A 27,289-nucleotide genomic window follows, 5' to 3' on the forward strand; every position below is an offset into this window, starting at 1 on the left:
CATATACTTACCATCGACAAAGCCAGAAAGCAAATAAAGCAAGTCGGAGTTAAAAGAGGAGTTTACTGCCATGTAACAAGATACACAAAAGCTGCAGTCAAAACTAACACTTACTGCCAGCCATCTAAGAAAATGCAAGGGGTCCTTCCACGATGTACAGAGCATTTATCTTCTGTCACAGTTTCTGGGTTAGGAGAAGACAACTAAAAAGAACTAAACCCCGGGCAATGGCATAAACCAAGAAACTTGCCATCAACCCACAGCATATAGCAATTCTATATATAAATAACCACGACATGTAAGACACCTAACCACGTCAATGCACAAAAAAGAAATAAACAAAGAAAAAAAAAAGCTTCTTTCCTATCTTTTCTACCATCAGAAGAGACCAGATGGCAAAGGTCCCCATGCACCTGCAAAAGAATAAACAAACCACTCCGTCACTTGTTTAGGACAGATCAGAGCAGGCCATAGGCAGAAAAACTTTAGCAAGAGATACATCTACAGAGACAGGCAAATAAACTAACATAAATAATTTAAGAAAGAAATGAGATGGAGTAAACACATGGAACTTATACTAACCAGTCAACACTACCAGAAATCACAATTGTTTGAACAAGTGATAGCGATCTAACATCTCGTGCAACCCCACTGCAGAAATGCTTTCGCATCCAAGAAGCTCATGGAGCTTTGCGTCACATAATATCACCGTAGTATTTAAAGGATCCTGTGGAAATACAAGAACAGCACCATCATAAGTCTTTGTTCCAAATGCACTATGATCGGGACAAATACAGCATTCACTAGAAGAAATCAATCCAACTTGTGACTGATGATGGAATAATGGACGAAAGTACGATGTCTCCAATAAAATAATCATCTTAGATCTACGAGACGGAGAAGGTACAAAATTGTGCAGCAGGATCCTACCTCCAAACGGTTAGCCTTTACATACTCCCAAACAAGGCTTCTTGCCTCAGATAGGAGCATCTCCCTTCCTCCAAAGCCCAAAAACTTAGCTAGTGCTTCAGATATTCCTACAGTAGGGGAACCAGGTTGTGGTTGTGGTTGTGGTTGTGGTTGAGGTTGAGGTTCAGTACTATCAGTGGTGGACTTGGCCTCTAACTTCAATCGTTTAGCTTGAGTTGACTCCTCTGCATATATGCAGGAGAAATGTTATACATAAAATCAAAGATATCATTACACACTATGTGTAGCAATATGCACAATGTTGACGTACTGTTAGGTCCAAGGGGTATAATATGTTTAGCTAGCAGCTTATTCATCTTGAACATGTCAGTACAGTCTGTCTCAAATACCACACGCAAGGCATCGTCACAAATTATCTTTCTCTTATTACTTGGATCTTGGAGGTTGTTCTTCCTTATGTATGCCCAGAGCTGCTTTACAATCTGAAATACGCAAAACAAAAACTTAATGTACACCCACAAACACGCATTAAGATTTACGCACAAAAACTTAATCCACATCATTGGAAAGTTAGCATAAAAAGAGAATCTGGATTGATTTGGGAGTAATAACCTCAGTCCTTGGCAAGGCAGGTTCACCAACAACAGCCTGAAGCTCAGGTGAGACACCACAGACTTTGTTAAGACCCCCTGGCCCACCTCTTCTCTTGGTTCCAGAAGCCGGAGCACTGCAAAAAAATTATGACCGACACAAACATGCCAGGTCATTTTATTGCATTATGAATAAAGCACTGAATCATAATAGATTACTTACAACTACAAAACAAAAGGATAAAGATTTGAGCTTTTCCAACTAGTTAATTCTGAGACAGAGAAAACTACCCTATTTAAAATTTTAAGAAAAGAAGAAGCATTTAATATAATGGAACTTTGAAGCAGTAATCCTCCAAATTTATGCAAAAATGTTAAAGCCCAACCCAACAGATAAGCTTACTAGTTTAATTAGTAAGACCATGCTAAGCCAGCTCTTTAATAAGCAAATTTGATTTTATGCTAAGCTCAAACTTATAGTTTTTCATACATTGAAAAGTCAAGCACTTTTTATAATATAATTAGAGACTGCAACTGCAAGAGTAAGTAAGTACTAGTTGATTTGTATTTCATGCTTTGGGAGTAAGGACAAACAATAACAGTTTTGACTTTTATATGAAAGACAATACGGTAACAAAAAGGTTAAAACTTTCCCATTACAGTAATATCAGGGTTTAAATGCCAATTTCCATATGTTTCTTTATTTGTTACAAACAATTTTCAAATTTCTCATTCACACAAAGCGATACACGCCGGCAATTTGACCTTATCAGTCTTAGTTTTACCCAAAAAGGGAAACCATAAAAATTTCAAATAGCAAGTACTTGCAATTAAAATATGCAATTTAGCGAAACTTGGTTAGCAGGAAACAGGAAAAGTACAAAACTTTCAAAACGGCCATTAACGAAATATTGCTAATTGGAAACTCTATAAACGTGCACCACTTACATTTCATAGAAACGCAGCCTTTGCAATCTAAAGGAAAGTAAAACCCTAAAAATTCACCATTTCTGATTTGAAATTTTGAAAACAAAATCCAAACCTCTCTTTGGGCGTTTCTGGGGCGACTTTAGTGGCATTCTGCACCAAGGCCTCGTGCTTCACAGCGGGAGGCTGCAGCTGAGCCTGAGGCCGCAGTTGCTGAGGCGGCAGCGGCTGCTGGAAGCTGTGGGGCTCGGGGGCGCGGTGGTGGGGGTGGAGGGCAAAATGGGGAGGAAATTGTTGGGGGAGGAATTGAGGGTGGTGGTGGTAATGGTGCTGGGGGTTGGTGTGGAGGGCAAAATGGTCTTTCGGAGGTTGATGTTGGGGTTGCGGTTGAGCGTACGGGCGGAGGAGGAAGCTGATCTGGTCCCGAATGAAACCAGCCTTGTGGGACAGGTCTAACCCTAGCTTGGCCTCGAGCTGCTGAACGACACCGTTTACGGAGGTGACGTCGTTAGGGCCTGATTGACGGAGAACAGTCTCCACACCTTCCGCTATTTCTTGGTCCGACACCATGCTGGTGCACACACATATATTAACAGAATAAACGGAAACCAAACGCTCTTCACTCTCTCTCTCTCTCAGCCTGCTCTCTCTCTTCTTCTCTCTGTCTCTCTCTTCCTCTATCTGTCTCTCTCTACTCTTTACCGCTCTCTTTATAACGCTGAAATGACGAAAATATCCCTTCACGTTGATTTTATTATGAAAAGTCGGTAAAGCCCATTGTTCTATCCACTCAGAGTTTCAAACTGTTGAGCTCGATCTCCCCGTCCGGTTTCCAGAAGACGAAAGTACCCTTTTGAATTTCACCCTATCCATCCCATTATGGGTAAAAGATTCGGGGTAAATATGTCACGTGGGAAAGTGGCAGCTGGTTTTCTTTTGTTCCTCTTTTTGTTTCACTTTTCAAATTAAAGATAAAGATAAAGAGAGGTAAACATTGTCTACAGCTACAGAATCAAACTGGTTGATTGAATTACGATGATGCCCTGAGTCCTGACTAGACCTCTGCAACTTTGCGATCTTTTTCTCTGACGAATGAGAGTCTGCTTCGTGGAGAAGGTAAGGGCAAATGTGGTCAACAAAATATGATTTCTCGGCTTGACTATAGACCGTTGGATAAGAATTGGTGGGTTTGGTCAACTACTGTTGAATGTGATCGCTTGATCCAAAGGTTGAGAAAGCACTTTCAATTATCTATCAGACTGGCCATGTTTCTTTACCTACCACCTAACTCTCTTTATGTGATCACTTGCAATGCACTACAGCTAGTTCAATGATACTTGAGAGATTATATATTTTGTTAATGATTGGCACACAAATGAAACGCAGTTTATGCAAAAACAAGATAGAGAGACATGAAGAACGCAATTCAAAACAAGGACTATTGCAAACCACATAAAAAATAAAGCATAATCATGGTAAGACAATCAACAACAACAAAAAATTTGCTCGTTCTTTAAAATCCATCCGAATGAGAGCTAAAAGTGAAATCATAAAACACAAATGTACACACATAGAATATAGGTTTACTTTTTATATATATATATATATATATATATATATGGATAAACAATTTAAGAATGCTACAGTTAGTCGTTTACGCTTGTAAATTTATTATGATAAATCTACAATTAAGATAAAACTATTACTGCACTTACATACATTTTTCATCAAAATCGACTCACATACTTGTGGGATTGATGGGATGTTACTTTTCAGACACAATACCTAATTTAGATGGATAATAGTGTGGTGTTTTGTAAGGGACACTTTCTCCATAGTCGTTTAGAATAGAAATAGCTTGATTTGATTCTTAACCAAATTTTACATGGATGATTATGTTTGTTTCAAGACACACACAAAACTTTGAATTGGAGCTCATATAATGAAGCATTCAATTGGTGGATGGAGACAAATAATTCATTTATTCCTAACAAAATAAAGAGATTGAAAATGACAACATTCTCAACCATGCATGACAAACATGTTTTATAATCATACCTCATCTAATTTTGACTATCTCTTTCATTTCAACATCAAGAGATAGTCAAAATTAGTTGAGATGTTTGCAATGAATTGATATGTGATTTTCTTTATAAAATTTTTGTTTTAAAAAAAAATGTGATAAAACGTAAAATGGCTATACGTTAATTCACATCCAAATTAAAGGTGTTGTTGATCTATGAACATTTTGTTTATTTATTGAAGAAAAAATTGAATTTGAAACATCTTTCAATATTGTAAAATAAAAAATTAGTTAGTAAAATTCGATTATTATTTTTATTTATTTTTATAATTTTGGTCATAAGACGAATGAAAAAAAAAGCCTCATCATTATTTTCGACATTATATTACAAAATAACTACAAAAACACAAACGATATTTGTGGCTAGTTTGACATTGTTGTGCTGTGAGAATAATCGTTATCAAATTTGAGGTGAGAGAAATTAGCTGTGAGATAAAACAATATGGCATTTGGTAAACTTTTTGTTAAAAGTGTTATTGGTACTGATTCTCGCATAATCATAAAATGATTCCCGCATAATCATTAAACTCAACACCTCTTCAAAATTGATGCATTCATAATCAAAAAATGAAAGCACCTCATTAGTTGCTTTCTCTTAGTTTTATCTCACAACAATTTTTAACAATAAGTGAATTTCTCATAGTATACCAAACGGGCTGAGTTTTTCAAAATTTTAAAAAGATCACTTATCACTCCAAATAAGCAATACCAAACTGGCCCTACCTATACTGTGACAATAATCGATGTTAGATTTGCTGTAAGAGAAATCAGATGTGAGATAAAACAGTTTGGCGGTTAATAAACTTTTTGTTAAAAGTATTGTTGGCATTGATTCCAGCATAATCAGAAAATGATTCTCACATAATCATTAAACTCAACGCCTCTTCAAAATTGATTCTCACATAATCAGAAAATGAAAGCACATCATTAGCTGATTTCCTTTATAGTTTTCTTTCACAATAATTTTTAATAATAAGTGATTTTCTGATAATTTACAAAACGAGTTGGGCTTCCCAAATTATTTTAAAAATCACTTCTCATAGTCTGTGCGAATTAAAGAACTAAACGCATCGTTTGATTCTAAAGGTTCCCCAGCGTTTAATACAAGGGAAAGACTTGGTGTGTGAAATGCGAAGATGGCGCTGGTTCTTAACCTAATCCGGCCATCCCAAATCCTACTTCACTCGTCGTCGTCTCGTCCACTGCCAACTACTAGTTCCCGTCAAAATGAAACAACCCAAGATTGGACTGCTCTGCTGTTCAAGCTCAAATGCCGCGGCAGGTTCTCTTGCCTTTTCTCAGATAATCGCAAAGAGGTCCTAAAATTCGTAATTTGAACTCAGTTTCTCTTCTTTTGTTGCGTGCTTTTCCTATTTTATGTTATGCTGCGAAATGAAAATTTTCATGTTTCAAATTTGTCAAGAGATGAAAAATAACCCAAGTTCCTCGTTTGGCAGCTCAATATGTGGGTATATGTATATTGAGATAAATTGAGCAATTAGGTTTAACTGGGCATGTAGTGTTGGTAGGCAATAAATTCTTTGTCTCTACTTCGCCTTGTGCTGTTTGGAGATTTGCATAATCAGTTAAGTAAGGTGTGGAATGCTTCATTTGAAGTTCAAATTTATCAAAAAATTGTTCATTCTTTAAATGCTTCAGGAAAGTGAGTTTTAGGAGCTTCACACATTCACCCATTGTTTTGAATTTTGAATTACAGTAGAGTATTTTGTAGTTTGAGTGTTCAATGTGTTGGAGAATTTACTTCTTACAAGTATAAAATGTGGATTATTTGCTTTGTAAATAAGAATACAGATGAATATTAGGCAGTTGATCCTTCTAGAAGAATACTTGGGCACATGCCGGTTTACTGTTGGATTCTCTTTCTCTTTCTCTTTCGTAATTTGCTGAGCATTTTTGTCCTTCATGGAGTTAAAAGCTGCACACAGAAGGTAGTTCTACTAAGCTTGCACAAAAGCCTTATCCAAACAATTGGAGCAAACAACTTTGGTTTTGCCTGATAATACCTTTACGGTTCACTAAAGGTTAAGGATATGATAGTAGTATGGTTGTCATTGAACATAATCAGTCGTTCTAGGTATAGGGCCAATATAAGGTCTAACTTGACACATGCACATCAGCATTAGGACAGATACCAATATATATCAGATATAGTTACTGAGCATAGGAGTTCGTTTGGTCTCTTGGCCCCTCATTTCATCTGGTTTTATTGAACGCAGAATGCCATGATATAGTTTAAATGCTGGTTTCTTTTGCGCAGATGAATTTAACTTTGCCATTTCTATTGTTCTTCTAGGATCAAGCCAGGAAAGCATTAGAAGGTGCACTTGGTGGGAAAAAAAGTGAATTTGAGAAATGGGACAAAGAAATTAAGAGAAGAGAGGAGGTGGGTGGAGGCGGTAGTGCTGGTGGAGGGGATGGTTTGGGTGGCGCGGATGGTTTGGATGGTCGAATGGTGACCATTTCTGGCGAGAAGCACAACAAGCAAGTCTTGCTGTGTTGGGTATTATCCTGATGGTAAGCATTTCCTTGTTTCTTTTCTAAATTCAGCTGTATACCATCATGTTGTAAATATATACTCTCTCTCTCTCTCATAATCTTATTCTTTATTTTTTAGTATCTCATAATTGCAAAGGGAGAACTGATGCTTGCTGTCATCTTCAATCCGTTACTGTATGCCTTGCGAGGGACAAGAAATGTGTTCGCTTTCATAACTTCTAAAATCTTAAGGAAGACAGGACCAGATGGTCAGGTTGTTTTTGATAATATCTCGAAGAATGAAGCCTACAGTAGTGTCTCTGCTAAAGAAAGTGTTCTGAGAAAATGGGGAAGTGGGTGATAATTTTGTTTCAGGTTTGAGATCACTCGCAACATGCATTGAGAATTTGGCCACTATTTTTGTATCCTATGTTTTTTGTATCTGAAGTCCAGGATGTGTTTGAATTGCCTCAATGCCCAACCTATTATCAACCTAGGATTTTTGTATGCTAGCTTTACAATCCCTAGCATTCTCAACGGAACTTTTGACTGCACATAAATTATTATTTGATTGAGGGAGTTTCAACCTCGTATGTAGACAGTATAATGAATCAGTCCATTTTACTTTTCGATGATATTTGGAGATGCATAGGTTGGTTTTTATTATGGACACATAATCAAACTCCCCTTGTAAAAACAGACAAAAATTGTCCATATCTTTGTGTATTTGTTAGCATTGTCAACATTTTTTAACCTATTGACTGCAGTCTTTTCTCCTTTATTATTATTTTTCTTAATAAGAAAAAAAAGAAAAAAGAAAATGGGCATGGTAAATTTGCAGCCACCAGATTTTAATGTTCTGTCCAGATTTAGGCACAGAAGTTTGGATAATCTAGGATGCACGAAATTTTGGCCCTAGAGTAGTTTTGAACCGTTGATTTCTGAACGGTAATGAACAACTTGTGCATTCAAATTTTGAATCACATGAAATTCCAGAAATGTCGTGGTCTCCGCCATGAATATTGATAATGAGAGCTGAAATTAAGCCATCGTCGTCACGTCAATAGCGGATGAGATAGTTGTATGCATCAAAACTTTTAAAGGTTCTGGGCTTGAACTGACCATCACCATGCGTAAATTGGGTAGTCTGGTTGGCTGATTTCACAATCATCTGAGCTGTATTTCCTACTATGAACAACCTAGCAACACTTAATGTTTGACAGCAGACAGCCACAACTGTTATGACACTAACAGCAATGAAGTGGGGGAATTCGACCTTAGCACTTTTTCAGTATTAAGAAGAGAAGTACTATTGGATTAAAAGCTAGTTGGTTAATATAGGAAGGAGAATTCGAACTTGAGATTTTTTCCTGTATTAGGAAGAGAAGTACCGCTAAATAAATAGCTAGTTGATCAATAGAGATATTACAAGGGTGTTGATAATTGGCCTAATATAAACCATCGACCAAAACTTCTATAATTAGGTGCAATAATAATGCTATCATTGCTGGACTCCTCGACATTGGATTGTTTAATTATTTTTGGTGGAGAAATAATATCGTACCAAAGAAATTAGAATGCATCATCAAAGCTTTACCACCAACCAAATTAATTGAAAATACATGTTATGCAGACATGTTATGTTATCTGGAAATGCTCTGCCTTTGAATTTTATATAGCATTGTGCTTGTGGAGCTCTATAGTGGAAACGTTCAGATGCTAAAGTAAGACTCATAAACCCTTCACCTTTTATGTTTATTTTTCTTCTTCTTCATGTTTTACCAGAAGCTACAATTTTGGGAAGGCGTGAGCAGAGAGCAGAGCATGGTTGGTTAAAAGAAAGATAAAAACCCATAAGAAGGGGTCAAAGTGCAGCTTTGGTCCACCCAATCTTTAGGCTAGGCTGTCTCATCTGATGTGTTCGTTTCTGAGTTTTCAAACTAAATTGAAAGAAAAGCACTCCTCGAATCTTGGTCTTCGTGGAACCTAGTGCAGCAAGAGTGACCCTCACGATCTCGCCACCCGTTTCTCTCTCTCTCTCTCTCTCTCTCTCTCTCTCTCTCTCTTCTTTTTTCTTCCATGGAAAAGACTCAATTTCGGATCACCACACGACCTTTTCCTCTCTGCTTGAACTCTGCCTAAACAGTCTTTTTCTTGCTGCAAGTTTTATCCTTGTTGGGTTTCCCTGGTGTTCTGTTTAGCTTTCTTTCTAGGTTTCTTTGACCCAATTAGTCCTTCTTTCCTTCCTTTCTTGTTATACTCAAATTCCCTCATTTTTTATTGGGCTCTCTCATTTTTTGTTGTTTTCTCACAGAGATTCTTCTTCCAAGTGGGTCTTTGCCGTGTTCTTTTGCTTTTTGCCATTTTGTTCTGGTTTTTACTTGCATTTATACTTGGCCATTGGGTCTACATTCTCTGTGCCCTTTGATCTTTCTTTTTTGTTGGGTTGATGGGCTGTTGATGTCTTTGGCCGTTGGAGAGATTTCAAGTTCCAAAAACATGGGTTTGGATGATGAGACTGGCGCTGAAGTTTCAGAAGCAAAGACAGCTAAAACGGCTACTGACGTGGATAAATCATCCACAGGGTTGGTTAGAGAACCGAGTGAGAGTTCCATGTACGTAACTGAGGATGATGATGACGATGATGAAGTAAAGAAAATTGAGTTGGGTCCTCAGTGCACTCTCAAAGAACACATTGAGAAGGATAAGGTTTGATTTTCAATTCTTCTTTCTTTTCATAATTTGTTCTCCTTTGTCCCTCTCTTTCTAACGGCCTTTTAGTTTTATATCTGTGTAATGTTGTTTGTTTTGGTGATCATTTGAGGTTTTAGGACGATGAGAGCTTAAGGAGGTGGAAGGAACAGCTTCTTGGGAGTGTGGATGTTAATTCTGTTGGAGGTAAGCATTGTAACGAGTCAATAGCTTTTGCTTTTAAGTTCGTTTTATCAATGAAAAAATGGAGCAGAAAAAATGTTTAAACTATGAATTTTCCCCTTCATTTCACTGCTGAGGTTCAAAACTTTAGTTCTGTCACTTGCAGAAGGCATGCGAAAGTACTTTCTATCAACTAAAATCCTATTCTTTCTTGCAATATATATATATATATATATATATATATCTTGTCACTTGGTAAGAGTTCTATTGCGAATCAGAGGTCAAACTTGTTCTATGCTCTGAAAAGCCTTTGTTTTTGGTAAATTTGGCCCTCATGCCTCATCTTATTGTCATAAGTCTTGTCATACCAGAAACCGCATGCAGTTTCTCCTAACTAAAGTTGAATCTTTGGAATTTAGAAGCGATTTTGTTTGCATGCTTCTACTTTATATCTTAGCAGTTTATTGGTGTATCTTCAACATTCAGTACAATAGATATTTGTACTGTTTCATTTCTCCCTGAGTGTTCCTTGTTTCTCTGTGTTTCTGTAGAAACTCTAGAACCAGATGTTAAGATCCTGAGCCTTGCAATTAAATCCCCTGATAGATCTGACATAGTTCTTCCTATTCCTGAGAATGGAAATCCCAAGGGCTTGTGGTTTACTTTGAAAGAAGGTAGCCGTTACAGCCTTGAGTTCACTTTCCAGGTCAGCAATAACATTGTTTCAGGTCTCAAATACACTAACGCAGTCTGGAAAACTGCTGTAAAAGGTACACTCTCTCTATCTCTCTCTCATTCAAATTATGTAACAGGATAGATTAGCCTTATAATGAAGCTGGGATCGGATGTTTTCCTTCTTACGTACGGATCCTTTTTGCAGTTGATAGCACAAAAGAGATGCTCGGAACCTTTAGCCCACAGTCAGAGCCTTACACACATGTGTTGCCTGAGGACACAACCCCATCTGGCATATTTGCAAGGGGATCTTATTCAGCTAGAAGCAAGGTAAGTTAAATCAGTGCTTGATGTTAATTTCCACTCAGATTAGACCACACAATTCGAGAGAAAGCGGTATATGCCCATAAACTGATAGATTTGTTACATACACAACCATCATGCATGTGTTCATAAATTTTTCGTTCTGTTGATATTAATGTTATTACCTGAGTTATCTACTAATTGCATCCCATGAATGATTGTGTGCATGATGAACTTCAGATTTCAAATTCAACCTCAGATTTCAAACTAATTTTCTAATAAATAAATAGCTTCACCTTCGAGTTTTGGATTTAGTCTCATCTTGTGATTTCCTTTTTCTTTGTGGTCCAGTTTGTTGATGATGACAACAAGTGCTACTTGGAGATCAATTACACCTTTGACATTCGGAAGGACTGGCAATCGGAGTAAAATAACTGCAGTTTTGTTGTGTTTGTAGTAACAGTCCATTGTTTTTCAAGCTGAGAGATCTGCTTCATTGTGAACATGTCAAAAAAATTCGAATGCCTTGTTTATGTTTCAAACTTCTTAAACAATGAGGAGAAGGAGAGGATCCTTTGAAAAAGAGAAGGGAAGGGGGGAAAGTAGAAGGGAATGGTTAATTCTTTTGGTAGGTATTTGGTTAATAAATTGAGCTTTTCTTTCTCTGGGATTATTGTTTATGTGATGTTAATTGAAGCTTGCTCTTACTCAAGTGGCTTGACCATTTTAATTATTCCTGTGGGGCAAGGGACACCTTTAAAGTTGAAAAGCAGTGCAGGGTTTCTTTCTTACAGCCCTTTCCATGTTAATTTTGACCCCTTTTTTTCTTTTCTTTGCTCGCTTCTCCTCCGTTGATGATGCACGCTACCCTCCCTCTCTCACAACCCCCTCATTATCATTATGGCCTTTTCAAGACGAGCTACTTAAAAATCATCTTGGCCTGACACAATAAAAGAACATTATTCAGCCGAAAAAATAATATAAAATTCCAAGATCAATATTAGAGCAAAGGCAAAGATAAGCAAATGGATCTTGAAGTGGACTTTTCTAGTGAAAAAAACAAGCGAAATACTGTAATCTTTCTTCATTCTTTCACAATTTTTTATGCAAAATATTACCCAACTTTAAAATATGTTACCGAAATAATACTCACTCTAGTCTTTTTTTTTTGTCTGAAATACGAGGTGGTCTTGGATGGATCCTAACTATGGGTGACATCTTTGCCTTAATCACAATCCAGATTAATCCCGCCACAGTCAGCCAGTAAAGAGTAAAGTCTTGGCCAAAGTAATGACTACATACTGAGCAGAGATCGAACCCTAACTTTCTCTTAAGGAATGAGAGTGCCGAACCACTCACACCAACCACCTTGGTTTTATACTCACTCTAGTCTTTGATCCCTTGATGGTAATTCATTTAGCCAGTCATATGCTTTTATTTTATTTTCAAGAAATTATAAAATTGGTAAATGTTTTAGCAAAATAAAAAAAATTTAAAAAAAATAAAGTAAATGGGCCTAGATATTTTTATTTTGGGCCTAATAAGTATGAGGCCGAATTTAAGGCAAGACGGTTGTGCAAGGCCCAATCTGTAAGCCTTCCATTCTTGGTTGGTCTCATCTCCTATGACTCTCTCTCTTCCAGTTTTGCTTCGAAGGATCGAAAGGCGGTCTGTTACTTCTCCAAACTGCAAAACACCACACTGATTCAGGTAATTCTACCTCCTTCACGGACCTAATTTTATATGCATTTTCAAATCACGAGCTATTTCCAAGATAGCTTCAAATTATTTCGGACGCGAAAACGAAGCAAAATCCTAACACACATAACATTACACTGTTTTTTTCTTTCACTTTCCCGCGTTTTCTCGGTAACCAAACGGAGCATTATGCTATTTCCTTGCTCTTAAAACTCGGAATATAATAATAAATTCTTCGGTCAACTATTTTCTTGCGTTTGTTATATTTTACAGATTTCTACTCTAGAACTGTTTTCTCTCTTTCTATTGACGGCTGAGTTATATGCTTCTAGGGTTTCCGAGATTCTTCCCTAATTTGAGAATCGTTTGAAGAATTGAGTGACGCTCAGTTGGTGTAAGCTCCGGTATTATTGTAGAAACAGTGAGATTTGAGCTGGGTCAAGAGCATGAACTGTAAGATGGAACATGAAGATGATGCTAGAGTGAACGCGGAAGGGTTTGAATCTGACCCAAAGAGGCAAAAACGGAATGGGCATTCATCTCCTTCCTCTTCACCACCTCCACCTGCCTTTGAAGGCTCCCTTCTTCCTGGTTTTAATTACGGCGATGAGGATGACGAGGACAACCAGAGAAGGCCACCTGTTGATGGCTATAGAGGGGATGGTGGTGATAATCAAAGGGATATAAAAAGTGGGGTTGAAGTTGAAGAAGAAGAAGAAGAAGAAGAAGATGATGATCTTGAACAAGGACTTTACAGGCGGAGCCGTGAAATTGAGGTTAGGAGGGATTGTCCATATCTTGACGCTGTTAATCGCCAGGTATATTACTATTCTAAGTTGTTACAATATGGCATTCCAGCTTGTCTGTATATTATGCTTACAAAAGCATCCACTGTATTGATACTGATTGCTTGATTTTGCTTTCTCCAGGTTTTGGATTTTGATTTTGAGAAGTTTTGTTCTCTGTCTCTGTCAAATTTGAATGTGTATGCATGTTTAGTTTGTGGGAAGTATTACCAAGGAAGAGGGAAGAAGTCCCATGCATATACGCATAGCCTTGAAGCTGGACACCATGTTTATATCAATCTTCGAACAGAGAAAGTATATTGCCTTCCGGATGGATATGAAATCAGTGACCCGTCATTGGATGACATTAGACATGTTCTGAACCCAAGGTTTGATTTATATTGTTTATATTTCTAGTTTTCCTTGGGTATCCTTTTAAGGATTTGAATTCATTTGGTTCTTTATATGCAGGTTTACTGAGGAACAAGTTGAGCAGATTGACAAAAACAAGCAATGGTCTAGGGCACTTGATGGTTCTGATTACCTTCCTGGAATGGTACTGATTTTTGTTCTTACTTGCACAAGATTCCATATATGCTTCTATTGCTGCTGTTGTCAATTCATATGAGTTCAATATTATGTTTCAAATTCCTAATTGACTTGGTCAATACTATAGATTTCCTATTTAAGTTACTTGGGACAGAATAATCTTTATTCCTTGCCAAATAAGTAATGAGCTATTTTGAATCTATTACGTGGCTGGCCAACAATTAGACTTATGATAGAGTTGTTTCACAGTTTTGATAGACTTGTGTGGGAGTATACCAGTAAGCATGATTTCAGCACTTAGGTAATATGGTTTTTGGTTTACTGCAGTATTCTCACATCTTTGTAATTCTCTATGTTTTTTTAGATTCTTTCTCATCTGTAAGGTTAGACAAGCCTATGTTGAACCACATTTACTGTCTTTTCATGCGTTCAAGGGAGATATATTTTGTGATTGATCTCTCAGATGGATACACTTCCATAACAACTTACGTCTTAACAATTTCTAGCAAGGTGTTAATTTTGGGTCCTAATTATTGTTACCTGTGTTTTCTTAATTTTCAAAAAACAGGTGGGGCTCAATAACATTAAGGAGACTGATTTTGTAAATGTCACAATTCAATCTTTAATGAGAGTCACTCCACTGAGAAACTTCTTCCTCATCCCTAAGAATTATCAACATTGCAAGTCTCCGCTTGTTCATCGATTTGGGGAGCTCACGAGAAAGATATGGCATGCACGGAACTTCAAAGGACAGGTTTGACCTTGTTGACTCCATATTTTGGTCTCTAGGTTTTGTTGTTAAGAATAGTTCACATGTGTCAAATCTTTAATGTCTACAGGTGAGCCCACATGAGTTCCTGCAGGCAGTTATGAAAGCCAGTAAGAAACGGTTTCGAATAGGAGCGCAATCTGACCCAGTTGAATTCATGTCATGGCTGCTTAATACACTGCATGCAGATCTTAGAACTTCGAAGAAAGATAGCAGCATCATCTATGAGTGCTTTCAGGTTTTCTTTCTTATTCTTTATCTACTTTCTTCATTGTATTGCTGTTGCTGCAACTTAACTTGCAGTATTCTTTAGACTAAATATAATGTTCTGTGCTGATAGGGGGAACTGGAGGTTGTGAAGGAGATTCCTAAGAAAGGTATTGAGAAGAAAGAAAATGGTGATGACCAGAATACAGATGTTGTGACTGAAAATAATGGCATTGTCAAGGAAAGGTACAAAATGCCTTTCTTAATGCTTGGATTGGATTTGCCCCCACCACCTCTTTTCAAAGATGTTATGGAAAAAAATATCATACCCCAGGTACATATGTCTAATTAGTGAGTTGGAAGTTCATTCTTTAATTGCCTTTTTTTTATTGGTTTTAATGTCTTTCTTATAATTTCCATGTCTATGTTTCTGAATAAAAACATGTTGCAATTTGCTTCAATTACATACATTGCCTCTATGTTCGCAACTTGTGGACTAGGTAACTAGATTGCTTTGGGGAGTCTATGTAATTATATATCTTAGGTAGTGACAAATGTGTAGACTGTTAAGATGGATATATTCCTTATTTTTATTAGTCTGTATGGAGACTAGTTGATTTTTTATTATCTAAATATGGGGGGTTCAGTCTGTCTTTGTGCTTCTATTCTATAATGTATATAGTTACTCAAGGTCTAATTGCAAATTAGAAACACAGCAACTGTTCTTTGTTCCAAGCATTTTGGTTCTCCATTTTTCTTGAATATTAAACTGAGCCCTGAATGATGCAAAAGCATGCCCTTTACTTTATGCATGTCTCATCAGTCTTGCATTGTGCGTTGTTTAAATGTTTATAGCACACCTATGCTATCACTACACCTTATTCCAGAAATAGTATGTGGGGAAGAGAGCATTGATGATGAGAATTTTTTGAGTTTTATTTTAAAAATGTTTTTATATTATTTTTTTAAAGCTTGTGCGTTATGGTTTAGGTTCCACTGTTCAATATTTTGAAGAAATTTGATGGGGACACTGTGACTGAAGTGGTCCGACCTCGCATAGCCAGGATGAGGTATCGAGTCACCCGATTACCGCAGTATCTTATTCTCCACATGCAGCGATTTACCAAGAACAACTTCTTTGTGGAAAAGAATCCGACTTTAGGTGAGATTATATGTTTCTGGAATTATTTTTATTTGAATTATCATTTAAGGCCTATAGTGTGCCATGGATCCTTGCCTGATCAACTGCAACGTTTTGCCAACTGATGTAATTCCTATTGCAGTCAACTTTCCTGTGAAGAACCTTGAATTGAAAGACTACATCCCCTTGTCAACCCCAAAAGAGAATGAGAGAATGCGTTCAAAGTATGATTTGATCGCCAACATTGTTCATGATGGCAAACCTGGTGAAGGTTCATACAGGGTATTTGTACAGAGGAAGTCTGAAGAATTATGGTGAGTCTATTCTATACTTATTGGCATAAATGTAAACTAAGAGAAAATGGAACTGTATGTATGGGCTAACATCTGGAAATGTTTTCAGGTATGAGATGCAGGATCTTCATGTTTCAGAAACTCTTCCCCAGATGGTTGCCCTTTCTGAGACTTATATGCAGATATATGAGCAGCAGCAGTAAACTTGGGATAGTTTCAAGTGCCATGGTTGACGGCTTAGGTGGTTTTTTAAGCCTATTATGGGAGTCGAGTGGTTTCATACACGAGGAAAACAAGAGAGGGGAAACATTTTGACGTGATATTTGCCTGAGTTTATGAGTTTTATGGTTCCATGGATTCTGTAAGTTGTTAGTTTTGACCAAATTTTGACAGTGAAGTAATTGATATTATATGTTTACCCAGAGAAAAAACCGTCGGTACTGTAGAGTAGGCAGATGTAAAGTGCTGAAGGAATGTAGCAAATTGTTTGATAATGATCTCCGTTCTAAATGTCCAACCTATGATTTTTCCTTTTTCTTTTGTTCTTTTCGGTGCTATGATTGGGTTGATTATTCATTCATATAGCTTTTATCTGATTGCCATAAAATTCAATTGCTTTAGTCATGTGCTGTCTGCTGACAGATTGCTGAGGGCTGACATTAACATTAGATTATTAATTAAACAAACATAATTTGCAAGTGGTGGTTAGTTTAATAATTGCAAGACTTCCGCTTGGTTTGATTAGCTCCCCATTTGAACTGGTTAATTCAGTCAGTCCAAGTTCAAACCATGGGTGCCTGCCAGTGAAGGTACCGCGTTCTTTTGGAACTTCCAGGGAGGATAATTTTGAACCTTGAATTTTTCCCTATTAGAATAATTAAGGCCTACTTCCATCACTTTAATCCTTGATGCGATTCAATGATGCATTGTTGTCGCTATTAGTGGCGCCATCATGTTCTTTTCTGATAACTTTTTGTTATTTTCAAAAACACCTTTCTGAGAACTTGAAACCAACTTGCATCAAAAGAAGAAACTAATTAAATTAAAAAGTAACGACTACTTTGATTAACTTAACTTGAGAATACAGCCGATTGATTGAATACTTCTCTATCATGCTTTTGCATGTTCATTTAAAAAAGTGTTAAAATTGTATGTAACGTAACTGTAAAATAATGTCAACAGCTACAACTAAGTCTTCTGCTACGACCAGTTGCTTCTTCTTGTTGTGTTCATGGCTCTAGAAGTCTAGATGCAAAAGCACGACCGACCTTCTTGAAAAACGCGCCAACAGCCGCGTACTCCCCAAGAGCCCTCACGTCAGCATTACACCGCAGCAGCGGAGGAAAGAAGAGCCAAAACACGGTGCCCGTCACGAACGCAACGGTCAAAGGCCCAGACACCAACCTCGGCACCTGAAACTTCTTCCGTTTAGCAATCGCCTTCTTGACGGCGATCTCAACCACCAAACACAGCCCGTGGAGGAGGAAGAACCACGAGATCTCCCACGTGGGCGGCAGCCGCCCCAGGTAGTAGAATATGAGCTCGTGCATAATCGCCGACACTATGAAGGTCCCCATCACGGCCGGGAGCGGGGCCCACCTGCGCCCCACCACCCGTGTCGAAAGCGCGACGACGGGTTCGTACACGGTGGGGCGCAGGATGCTGGTGACCATAATGTTCCATCGTCTGCCCCAGAAGTCTTGGAGGGAGGAGGAGAGGTAGGGCTCGTTGAATTGGGGCTCGAGCTCAAGTCCCAGAAGGGCTCGAGCCAGCGCGGCAGCCATGAGGAGGATGATTTCTAGGGCAAAATATATGTGGAAGCAATACATGGCCCATATCAGGTTTGGATGGAGGTGCTCTTTGTAGTCATATACCTTTATCAACAGAGCCAAGAGCAGGCCTTTGAGTGCGTAGTTGAACGGGGATTTCGGAGCTGGGTTTTGTTTTGTTGTTGCATGCCCATTTGTGTTTGAGTTGTGGCCATTTTGATGATTTGAGGTTTGGAATTGGGGTGTTTTTGGAGGTGGGTTTTGTTGGATCTTGATGGGTAAACAAGCGACGGCTACAAAACGGGGAAGAGAGATTGAAGGGTCGGAGCACAGAGGGCCTTTCCCAAAGGCGAAGAGCAAGAGCTTGAAGTTGGCAAGCCAAGAAATGAAGAAAGCAGTGGTGCCTCCGAGATGGATGGTGGAGAGGTGAAGAGGAAGGTCTAGGAAGAGGGCTACAACTGGAATTATGAGCAAGAGTCTTGGAAAACCTTTTGGTACAAACTTACCAAATGCATAGCAGTAGAAGAGAGATAAGAAGACCGAGAGCCATACCTTAATGAAGTTTCCAATCTCACCCTCCATTTCCATTTCTGCCAAAACGAAACGATCTCTTAATATTTCTCCAAAATGCTATTTTGGATCTTATTGAGGTTGGAACTTTTTTGATTGACTTGGGTTGGGTTGGGTTGTGTTGTGTAAGATGCCCATGGAACATGGAATGGGTGCTGGTTGTTGCCACATGACCAAATAGATATTGTCTGGCTATTTAATGAAGGGCCGGTGGAGTTTATTCCGTCAGGACATCACGTCACGGCAGAGGCAGAAAAACTTAAGGAAAATAATACCAAATTCATCAACCAAGATGGAAAGAAAGAAAGAAAGAAAGAAAGCCAATGCGAAGACTAGGATTTCGGTGAATCCAATCCAATCCATCAGCCAAAAACGACTACGAATCAATACTATCTTTTGGCCAATTAGCTGAAGTTGTTTGACTTGACGCAATAATCTATGAATGGTACCCATGTGACCACTTGTCCTTTTTTATTATTGTTTTCAGCTTAATTAATTAGTATTTCAATTGGGTGGTTATGGTAATGATTTTCATTGATTAAACTATTGGAGGTGGAACGAACACAGCGAGCGACTGCGTGGCTCAAATCGGTGAGAGAGATACTCATTTTTGGACGGTTGTTATGTCTTTGGAATTTGGTAGATAGGAAAGGAAAGAATTAACAGGATCTGTGAGTAGCTAGCAAGTAGAAATTGTTTTTGTTTGTGTACCAGAAACATGTGAAGCACCCAGTTATTATATTTCTAGAGTAAATCTAAATCAAGAGGTGGAAATTTGGACCGCCTTCCAACTTTGCACCCAGTTATATATATCTGTATGTATGTAGGATCATTGGGTCAGATTTGACCAACTCCAAGATCCCCTTTTGTTTGTGTCAAAGGTTGTACAGTGAATGAATGAGAGCTCTTTTGTCCAATAATTGTTTCCTTCAGGTACCTTTGTCCTCTTTTTCTCAACTTGTTTTCGACCACGAGTCAAGCCAGGCAACCACCCAATTAAAAACCATCAATCACCGATTCATACAAATCTACCAAAATAGGCCTCTCTCTCTTTCTCTCTCTCTCTCTCTCTCTCTCTCTAAATGTACATCGATCTCAAACTCAAAACCTCTCACAAATATCTCTCACCACCACAAACACAATTAAGAAATCAAATTTAAGCAAGCAAAGAAAATGGAAGGAGAAATACCCAACTTCATCATGGTATGGATCTTAGCTGTGGCCTCACTCTCCTACTGTCACACCATAGGTAAGCTCACTTCTCCTGGTTTAACCAGGCTCCTTGCCATACTTCCAGTCATATCTTTCTTCTTCTTCCTTCCTCTCAATCTCACCTCCATTTTCCTTGGAGGCCCTTCCTCTTTCTTTCTTGCCTGGCTTGCCAACTTCAAGCTCCTCCTCTTTGCCTATGGCAAAGGCCCTCTCTCCACCACCCTACCCATCTCCATCTCCCATTTCATCCCCTTGGCTTGCCTTCCAATCAAATTCCGAAAAGTTGAGAACAAAATAAAATCAGGGTCTTCAACATCTGCCCCAAAAGGCCAGAAATCTCCTCTTAACTATGCGATCAAAGCTTTGATCCTTGCCACATCTCTACAACGTTTTCCACAACAAACAATTTATCCATCCAAAAATCATACTCTTCCTCTACTCAATCTACATGTACACTGGCCTTGAACTTGTCATGGCATTAGTTGCTTCCTTGGCTCAAGCCTTCCTCGGTGTCGATTTCGAGCCGCAGTTCGACGAGCCTTACCTGGCCACGTCACTCCAGGACTTCTGGGGACGAAGGTGGAACATCATGGTCAGTAGAATCCTGCACCCTACGGTATACGACCCCGTCCGGAGCATCTCCAGACGCATGATCGGAAACAGGTGGGCCCCGCTGCCAGCTGTGCTCACGTCCTTTTTCGTGTCGGCGGTGATGCATGAACTGATCTTCTATTACATTGGACGAACGAAGCCCACGTGGGAGCTCACGTGCTTCTTTCTACTCCACGGGGTGTGTTTGGCCGTTGAGATTATGCTCAAGCAGGCGTTCGTGGGTAAATGGAGGTTGCCTGCAGCCGTGTCGGGGCCGTTAGCAATGACGTTTGTGGCGGTGACGGGGCTGTGGCTGTTTTTGCCGTCTCTGTTGGTGCGGTGTGAAGCGGACGTGATGGCATACAGAGAGTATCTGGCTTTCACGGAGTTTATGAAAAATGTTAGCAACTTTGTTAAAGCCAATTCTCTCTTAAATCAGTAGAGTATTGCACTTTCATTATTGTAGGGGATTAATTAGTATAACACTGAGCAATAAACCAGTATTATTAAATGAAAAAAGATTCAAATTGCAAATTAAACTTTACGTTATTTGTGTTGTGTGCATCATGTAGATCGAAATAACGACTGAAACTCTAACTCATTAAGCAGTAACCTGCGGAAAAATTAACTCTGATACACAAAGATCTTCTACCTTCTGAAAGCTCTAGATCACCAATTCTCAATGGGGCTCGAGTACTGTTTTGGTGCGTATGCTTGCGAAGGCAGGGACCTCTGTATTAATGCTGTTAGCTGGTGAAAATTTGATTGGATTCTCCCATTAGAAACCCAATTAGAATATAACTTGTACACCTAGTATCTATACACTTATGTCAATATTAATAGGATTAGGATTCCTAAACTCATTTAGGATTCTTTATTCACATCTATATGAGTTTACCGGACAAATTTGTATTAATCTCTATGTGCGCAAACATGAGTTCAAGATTGATTCAATGACTCTGATGACCTTTACAAGCTTACACATCAATGAAAGCATTTTCTTCCCGTGGCTACTTTTGCATGGTAGACCACAACATTTAATTTGAAGCTTTATGAAAAGGGCAAGGCGCGCGCCGCGAACCTTATTGCTGTCCAAATCAAATGGTCTTTATAAATTGTCTCTGCTTTTGCATTTTTTGTCATGATCGAATGATGCTGGTATTAGTAATTCACGTGTTAGACTCTGCTGGACAAGTTAACCCATATGCCATGCAACACATTTATAGAAACAACTATTGCTATTGGATTTGGAGTAGAAGTTGCCAAAATCAATTTAATTGTTTGTTTTTGTGACACCAAAGAGTCGTAAAAGGAAAAGACACTCTAATAATAACCACACCAAACAAGAAAACAAAACAAAATTTAACCTTTTGCCGGGACAACATCAACACTACTTCCCACACAACTAGTTCGCACAAGACCACCACTTTTGCCGGGACAACATCAACACTAGTTCCCTCCTCCTTTGATTAGCATAAAAATAGGATATTTCCTAACCAATAATGGCGAGTATTTCCTAACTAATAATGGCAAGTATTTGTGGCAAGGGGCAGGTATTAATGGTCCATGTGTTATGAGGCCCACATCAAGTCGAATGCAGTGTGTAACTACCATAACTTAGCCCATTCTGATCCCACCGCTCTAAATTATGAGCCCACATACCATAAAAATAGGGTATTTAAATGACGTGGTGGGTTAATATGTTTAATCTTGTATGTCTAAATAGCATTACTATGCAACCGATGGGTCACATTCTCAAGTTAATCAAAGTAGTCGTCACTTTTTATTTTAATTATTTTCTTGTTTTGATGCAAGTTGGCTTCAATGTTCTCAGAAAAGGCAATAATAGCAACAACAATGCATCATTGAATTATACCAAGGATTAAAGTGATGGAAGTAGCCCTTAATTATTCAAAGTTCAAAATTCTCCTCCCCGGAAGTTCTAAGAAAACGTGGTGCATACCTTGACTGGTAGGCACCCATGGTTGGAACTTGGACTGACTAATTAACTAGGTCAATTGGGAAGCTAATCAGACGAATTGTTTCCTTAAAGTATTTTTGTCCTGCATTAATTCTTTATCCAACCGAGTATCTGTCTTTCTTTTTCGCTTCCAAAATGAATAAAACATTTTGTCATCATCATTAACAATGGGTGTTAATATAACTGGTTTTTAGCAATTAATAGCACATATCCTACGAGTAATTTTTGGGTGTTCCGAGTACACCACGTGGCTGGTGTACCATTCAATAGAAAGAAGATATATGAAATATTTGCAATGCAGTCTAACACGTGTTATAAAAAGAAATGCAGTAAGTTAGATAATAATTCCACATGTCCCATGTTTATTGAATGGTACACCAGTCACGTAGTGTACCTGGAACATATAAAAATTTCTCATATCCCACATCTTTTTCTCAACTTGTTTTCGACCACGAGTCAAGCCAGGCAACCACCCAATTAAAAACCATCAATCACCGATTCATACAAATCTACCAAAATAGGCTCTCTCTCTCTCTCTCTCTCTCTCTCTCTCTCTCTAAAAGTACATCGATCTCAAACTCAAAACCTCTCACAAATATCTCTCACCACCACAAACACAATTAAGAAATCAAATTTAAGCAAGCAAAGAAAAATGGAAGGAGAAATACCCAACTTCATCATGGTATGGATTTTAGCTGTGGCTTCACTCTCCTACTGTCACACCATAGGTAAGCTCACTTCTCCTGGTTTAACCAGGCTCCTTGCCATACTTCCAGTCATATTTTTCTTCTTCTTCCTTCCTCTCAATCTCACCACCATTTTCCTTGGAGGCCCTTCCTCTTTCTTTCTTGCTTGGCTTGCCAACTTCAAGCTCCTACTCTTTGCCTATGGCAAAGGCCCTCTCTCCACCACCCCACCCATCTCCATCTCCCATTTCATCCCCTTGGCTTGCCTTCCAATCAAATTCCGAAAAGTTGAGAACAAAATAAAATCAGGATCTTCAACATCTGCCCCAAAAGGCCAGAAATCTCCTTTTAACTATGCGATCAAAGCTCTAATCTTTGCCACATCTCTACACGTTTTCCACAACAAACAATATATCCACCCAAAAATCATACTCTTCCTCTACTTAATCTACATGTACACTGGCCTTGAACTTGTCCTGGCATTGGTTGCTTCCTTGGCTCAAGCCTTCCTCGGTGTCGATTTCGAGCCGCAGTTCGACGAGCCTTATCTGGCCACGTCACTCCAGGACTTCTGGGGACGAAGGTGGAACATCATGGTCAGTAGAATCCTGCACCCTACAGTATACGACCCCGTCCGGAGCATCTCCAGCCGCGTGATCGGGAACAGGTGGGCTCCGCTTCCAGCTGTGATCGCTACCTTTTTCGTGTCGGCAGTGATGCATGAGCTGATCTTCTATTACATTGGACGAACGAAGCCCACGTGGGAGCTCACGTGCTTCTTTCTACTCCACGGGGTGTGTTTGGCCGTTGAGATTATGCTCAAGCAGACGTTTGACGGTAAATGGCGGTTGCCTGCGGCCTTGTCAGGGCCGTTAGCAATGACGTTTGTGGTGGTGACGGGGCTGTGGCTGTTTTTGCCCTCTCTGTTGGTGCGGTGTGAAGCGGACGTGATGGCATACAGAGAATATGTGGCTTTCACCGAGTTTATGGAAAATGTTAGCAACTTTGTTAAACCCAATTCTCTCTTAATTAAGCGTAGTTGGTAAATACTACATGAGTAGAGTATTTGTAGGGGATTAATTACTGAGCAATAATCCCAGTCTTATTAAATAAAAAAAAGATCCAAATTGCAAATTAAACTTTACATTATTTGTGTGCATCAATCAAAGTCGGTCTAGATTTCTTTTGATACCATTTTCTTCCCGTGGCTACTGTTGCATGGTGGACCAGAACATTTAATTTGAAGCTTAAAGTTGTCCAAATCAAATGGTCTTTATAAAGTTGTCTCTGCTTTTGAATTTTTTGGTCATGATCGAGTGATGCTAGTAATTCATGTGTTAGACTCTACTGGTCTAGTCTAATAGTAATCATTATTATTTATGCTTCTAAATTTGATTTAACAACTCTAATTGTGGTTTCGTCAAAGAGCCACAAGAAATTACTGCAATCGCTCGCTACTCTTTGGAATTCAGACTTTTCCGACACAAGCATTTTCAACTCAACAAAATGATGTTCGTGGACTAAAAAGCAAAAACCAAAAAGCGGATGGATGTCTGTCAGAGTCAGGTATAGAAATTAAAGTATTAGAGCTTGACGTTGAATTTTCAACCCATATGCAAATAGCAATTGCTTCCAACACCACGCATTCATGATAAGTTAACCCATATGCCAAGCAACACGTATATATAGAAACAACTATTGCAACTGGATTTGGAGTAGAAGTTGCCAAAATCAATTTAATTGTTTGTTTTTGTGACACCAAAGAGTCGTAAAAGTAAAAGATAGTCTAATAACCACACCAAACCAGAAACACAAAACAAAATTTAACCTTTTTCCGTGACAACATGAACACTACTTCCCACACAACTAGTTCGCACATGACAACCACTTTTGCCGGGCCGACATGAAATCTACTTCCCTCTCATGAAAACATTAAAACCACGCATATCAAGCTGTGATTAACATAAAAGTAAGAGTTCCTACTCCAACGAAGAAGGCGGCAAAGTATTTCCAGACCAATAATGGCAAGGGGCAGGTGTTAATGGTCCATGTGTTATGAGGCCCAACGTCAAGTCCAATGCAATTCCATTGATCTTGGGTAACTACCATGACTAAGCCCATTCTGGTCCAGCTGCTCTAAATTCTGAGCCCACATACCCTGAAGGGCTACATGATACTGCAACCCAACAGTATAAATAAGCAGGTCAAATTACCATTTTCCAGTTGGTCATGGTATCAATTTTTTGTTTATTGTTGTTGTTTATTATTGATAAAAGTTACGCTGACGCGGCAGTAGCTTATTAGTTACTAATAAATCCCAATCTGTTTCATCCCCATCACAGCAAAACCAGAGCTTGGAGAGAGCCTAAGGCAACGTACAGCTTTGTTTGTTTTTGGAAGACAATCATATCATTCAGGGTAAGAAGGTTCCTCCTTTTTTATATCTTGCTGTGTTTTACCTTTCATATTTTTATTTAGAATCTGTTGAAGATCCAAGTAGAGTTTGAGCTCATTGATATCCAATTGGATTCTGATCTGTAAAATTATGGTTTTGCAGATCAACTGATACTGTTTGCTGATTTGATTGCCTAAAGAAAAGGGTTGGAATCAAATAAGAGCGTAATGGGTTTTGTGGTTACAACTCTAATCTTTGCAATGGTGGGCGTAATTGCTTCCCTTATGGTCAGAATCTGCTGCGGTAGAGGCGCTTCGGCCAATTTGTATGTCTTACATGCTCTGCTACTTTGCTTTCTCTTCCATTTATTCCACAATGCAAAACCTTATCATATGAATTCAAAGCTTTTATCTTTTTAATTTTGTTTCCAGTTGTTAATTCAATAATGGAGTGGAAGTAAGTCTGAATGTTAATTTGGACATAGTTGATGATAGAAAATTGGAGATTAGGGATGATCAGATCGAAACTGTTATAGTCTATATGCCGGTTAAGCTAATGGATAAAACACATTTGTAGTCCGTTTTAGCGTATCCTCGATTTTGAGTGCCTCTCTTGTTGTTGCATCAAAACATTATGGGGAAAAAATCTAACACATGGGATTGTTGGAAAAGAAATTAAGAAATATGGTCGTGTCGTGTTGATTTAAGTGTGAAATATGGTGCTAAGTCGGGTTTATATCGGGAGGAAGACCGTGATCATTGTGGTTTTCATGTTACATCTAAGGATATCATATCAGTGAGAGTTCTAGTTAGACACATGACGGAGATCCCCTTGAATGTATACATTAATCGGTTACACTTGTGTGTGAAATATGTTCTATTATTAGCCTGAATCTCTGTGGAAAATATAGTTTTGATCCTAAACATCTACATCTACATCAAATGAGAAATGGCCTTGTTGCTTCAATGTTTACTCAACATCTACATCTAGCACTTACTGCTGAAATGTTGTTTACATGATTGAGATTGGAAAACTTTTGGACCTTCCCACAGTGGGGGCTTCCTTTCAAATCCTCTGGCAGCTAAGCTAATGTAATGTTGCTCCTGTGCAGGCTCCATCTTACACTGGTGATCACAGCAGTAGTGTGCTGTTGGATGATGTATGTTTTCCCTTTGATCTTTTATTTTAGTTTTGTTGCAAACTTGCTCACTTGGATATTGACTTTGCCGTGCTCTTTTCGATACTTGTTAGGTGGGCAATTGTATACGTTGCACAGATGAAACCGCTCATTGTTCCAATCCTCAGTGAAGGAGAGTGAGGTGAAACATTGAAGAATCTGTTCATGCAGAATTGGGTCACACATCATCGTTTCAGACTTCCCATTCGGGATTTAGTTTAGATGTATAATTTTGGAAGAGAGTTGGTCGGAATTTAAGAGACCTGGGATTGGTCGTTGTATTGCCTTCTCCCAATATATTTGTTTGCTTCACCTTCATCCTTGGAAAACAGGGTGATAGAACAGTCTGTATTTTTATTTTTTGGTCGTAGATAGACCAATTTGTATGTATGTAACTCTGCTTTTTTTATCGATGTGAAATAAAAAGTCGATCTTGAGTGTCCAGCTCATGTCTTATTGGTTTATATATGTGCATGAAAACTATAGATTGTTTGAGGGCAGTGTAAGAACTGGAAGCTTCTTCCCTCGAATGGTGGTCTGAAAAAGAATTAGGCTAGCTACCTTCCCTCACGCCTTTCCTATTCAGTC

General features: G+C 38.7%; 6 protein-coding genes and 2 pseudogenes across 7 annotated transcripts; 6 read left to right on the forward strand and 2 right to left on the reverse strand.

Annotated features, from left to right (window-relative positions):
• Positions 1-46: 46 nt before the first annotated feature.
• Positions 47-3,167, reverse strand: LOC103326988 (SWIB complex BAF60b domain-containing protein). The gene is made up of 6 exons (XM_008229256.2): positions 2,563-3,167; positions 1,543-1,657; positions 1,241-1,412; positions 931-1,154; positions 583-727; positions 47-413 (listed from the first exon to the last, which is right to left on the reverse strand). Exons 1-5 carry the CDS (start codon positions 3,015-3,017, stop codon positions 602-604), a joined length of 1,092 nt encoding a protein of 363 aa, XP_008227478.2. The 5' UTR covers positions 3,018-3,167; the 3' UTR covers positions 47-413; positions 583-601.
• Positions 3,168-5,589: 2,422 nt separating this feature from the next.
• Positions 5,590-7,661, forward strand: LOC103326989 (sulfate adenylyltransferase subunit). The gene is given in 4 exon segments (XM_008229257.2): positions 5,590-5,846; positions 6,845-6,970; positions 6,973-7,065; positions 7,166-7,661. Coding segments are annotated over 4 exon segments (621 nt in total). The 5' UTR covers positions 5,590-5,666; the 3' UTR covers positions 7,388-7,661.
• Positions 7,662-8,642: 981 nt separating this feature from the next.
• Positions 8,643-11,543, forward strand: LOC103326990 (Immunoglobulin E-set superfamily protein). Its single transcript, XM_008229258.3, has 5 exons — positions 8,643-9,735; positions 9,858-9,924; positions 10,452-10,670; positions 10,781-10,905; positions 11,230-11,543. The coding sequence occupies exons 1-5, from the start codon at positions 9,487-9,489 to the stop codon at positions 11,305-11,307; spliced, it is 738 nt and encodes a 245-aa protein (XP_008227480.2). The 5' UTR covers positions 8,643-9,486; the 3' UTR covers positions 11,308-11,543.
• A 911-nt stretch (positions 11,544-12,454) lies between these two features.
• LOC103326991 (uncharacterized) lies at positions 12,455-16,856 on the forward strand. The gene is made up of 10 exons (XM_008229259.2): positions 12,455-12,588; positions 12,909-13,394; positions 13,506-13,750; positions 13,833-13,917; positions 14,479-14,664; positions 14,750-14,917; positions 15,020-15,220; positions 15,877-16,048; positions 16,170-16,341; positions 16,430-16,856. Exons 2-10 carry the CDS (start codon positions 13,023-13,025, stop codon positions 16,521-16,523), a joined length of 1,695 nt encoding a protein of 564 aa, XP_008227481.2. The 5' UTR covers positions 12,455-12,588; positions 12,909-13,022; the 3' UTR covers positions 16,524-16,856.
• Positions 16,857-17,357: 501 nt separating this feature from the next.
• LOC103326992 (acyl-CoA--sterol O-acyltransferase 1-like) lies at positions 17,358-18,987 on the reverse strand. Its single transcript, XM_008229260.3, has one exon. It carries the CDS (start codon positions 18,675-18,677, stop codon positions 17,550-17,552), a length of 1,128 nt encoding a protein of 375 aa, XP_008227482.1. The 5' UTR covers positions 18,678-18,987; the 3' UTR covers positions 17,358-17,549.
• A 675-nt stretch (positions 18,988-19,662) lies between these two features.
• LOC103326993 (acyl-CoA--sterol O-acyltransferase 1 pseudogene) lies at positions 19,663-21,006 on the forward strand (annotated as a pseudogene).
• Positions 21,007-22,902: 1,896 nt separating this feature from the next.
• Positions 22,903-24,273, forward strand: LOC103326994 (acyl-CoA--sterol O-acyltransferase 1 pseudogene; annotated as a pseudogene). The gene has a single exon (XR_016124909.1). The product of XR_016124909.1 is annotated as an acyl-CoA--sterol O-acyltransferase 1 pseudogene (transcript).
• A 1,113-nt stretch (positions 24,274-25,386) lies between these two features.
• LOC103326996 (V-type proton ATPase subunit e1-like) lies at positions 25,387-27,145 on the forward strand. Its single transcript, XM_008229262.3, has 4 exons — positions 25,387-25,547; positions 25,687-25,849; positions 26,636-26,683; positions 26,776-27,145. The coding sequence occupies exons 2-4, from the start codon at positions 25,752-25,754 to the stop codon at positions 26,840-26,842; spliced, it is 213 nt and encodes a 70-aa protein (XP_008227484.1). The 5' UTR covers positions 25,387-25,547; positions 25,687-25,751; the 3' UTR covers positions 26,843-27,145.
• Positions 27,146-27,289: the final 144 nt, after the last annotated feature.

Source organism: Prunus mume, linkage group LG3, assembly GCF_029339155.1.
Source record: "Prunus mume cultivar Tortuosa linkage group LG3, ASM2933915v1, whole genome shotgun sequence".
NCBI classification, from domain to species: domain Eukaryota; kingdom Viridiplantae; phylum Streptophyta; class Magnoliopsida; order Rosales; family Rosaceae; genus Prunus; species Prunus mume.

Coding starts and splice junctions, on each gene's coding strand:
- LOC103326996 (XM_008229262.3), top strand. CDS start 25,752: ATGGGTTTTGTGGTTACAACTCTAATCTTTGCAATGGTGGGCGTAATT. Junction 25,850..26,635: donor AGAGGCGCTTCGGCCAATTT/GTATGTCTTACA, acceptor GCTCCTGTGCAG/GCTCCATCTTACACTGGTGA. Junction 26,684..26,775: donor GTAGTGTGCTGTTGGATGAT/GTATGTTTTCCC, acceptor GATACTTGTTAG/GTGGGCAATTGTATACGTTG.
- LOC103326990 (XM_008229258.3), top strand. CDS start 9,487: ATGTCTTTGGCCGTTGGAGAGATTTCAAGTTCCAAAAACATGGGTTTG. Junction 9,736..9,857: donor AACACATTGAGAAGGATAAG/GTTTGATTTTCA, acceptor TTGAGGTTTTAG/GACGATGAGAGCTTAAGGAG. Junction 10,906..11,229: donor CTTATTCAGCTAGAAGCAAG/GTAAGTTAAATC, acceptor TTTGTGGTCCAG/TTTGTTGATGATGACAACAA.
- LOC103326988 (XM_008229256.2), bottom strand. CDS start 3,017: ATGGTGTCGGACCAAGAAATAGCGGAAGGTGTGGAGACTGTTCTCCGT. Junction 1,658..2,562: donor CCAGAAACGCCCAAAGAGAG/GTTTGGATTTTG, acceptor ATTTTTTTGCAG/TGCTCCGGCTTCTGGAACCA. Junction 728..930: donor TAAAGGCTAACCGTTTGGAG/GTAGGATCCTGC, acceptor GTATTTCCACAG/GATCCTTTAAATACTACGGT.
- LOC103326992 (XM_008229260.3), bottom strand. CDS start 18,677: ATGGAAATGGAGGGTGAGATTGGAAACTTCATTAAGGTATGGCTCTCG.
- LOC103326991 (XM_008229259.2), top strand. CDS start 13,023: ATGAACTGTAAGATGGAACATGAAGATGATGCTAGAGTGAACGCGGAA. Junction 16,049..16,169: donor GGAAAAGAATCCGACTTTAG/GTGAGATTATAT, acceptor TTCCTATTGCAG/TCAACTTTCCTGTGAAGAAC. Junction 16,342..16,429: donor AGGAAGTCTGAAGAATTATG/GTGAGTCTATTC, acceptor AAATGTTTTCAG/GTATGAGATGCAGGATCTTC.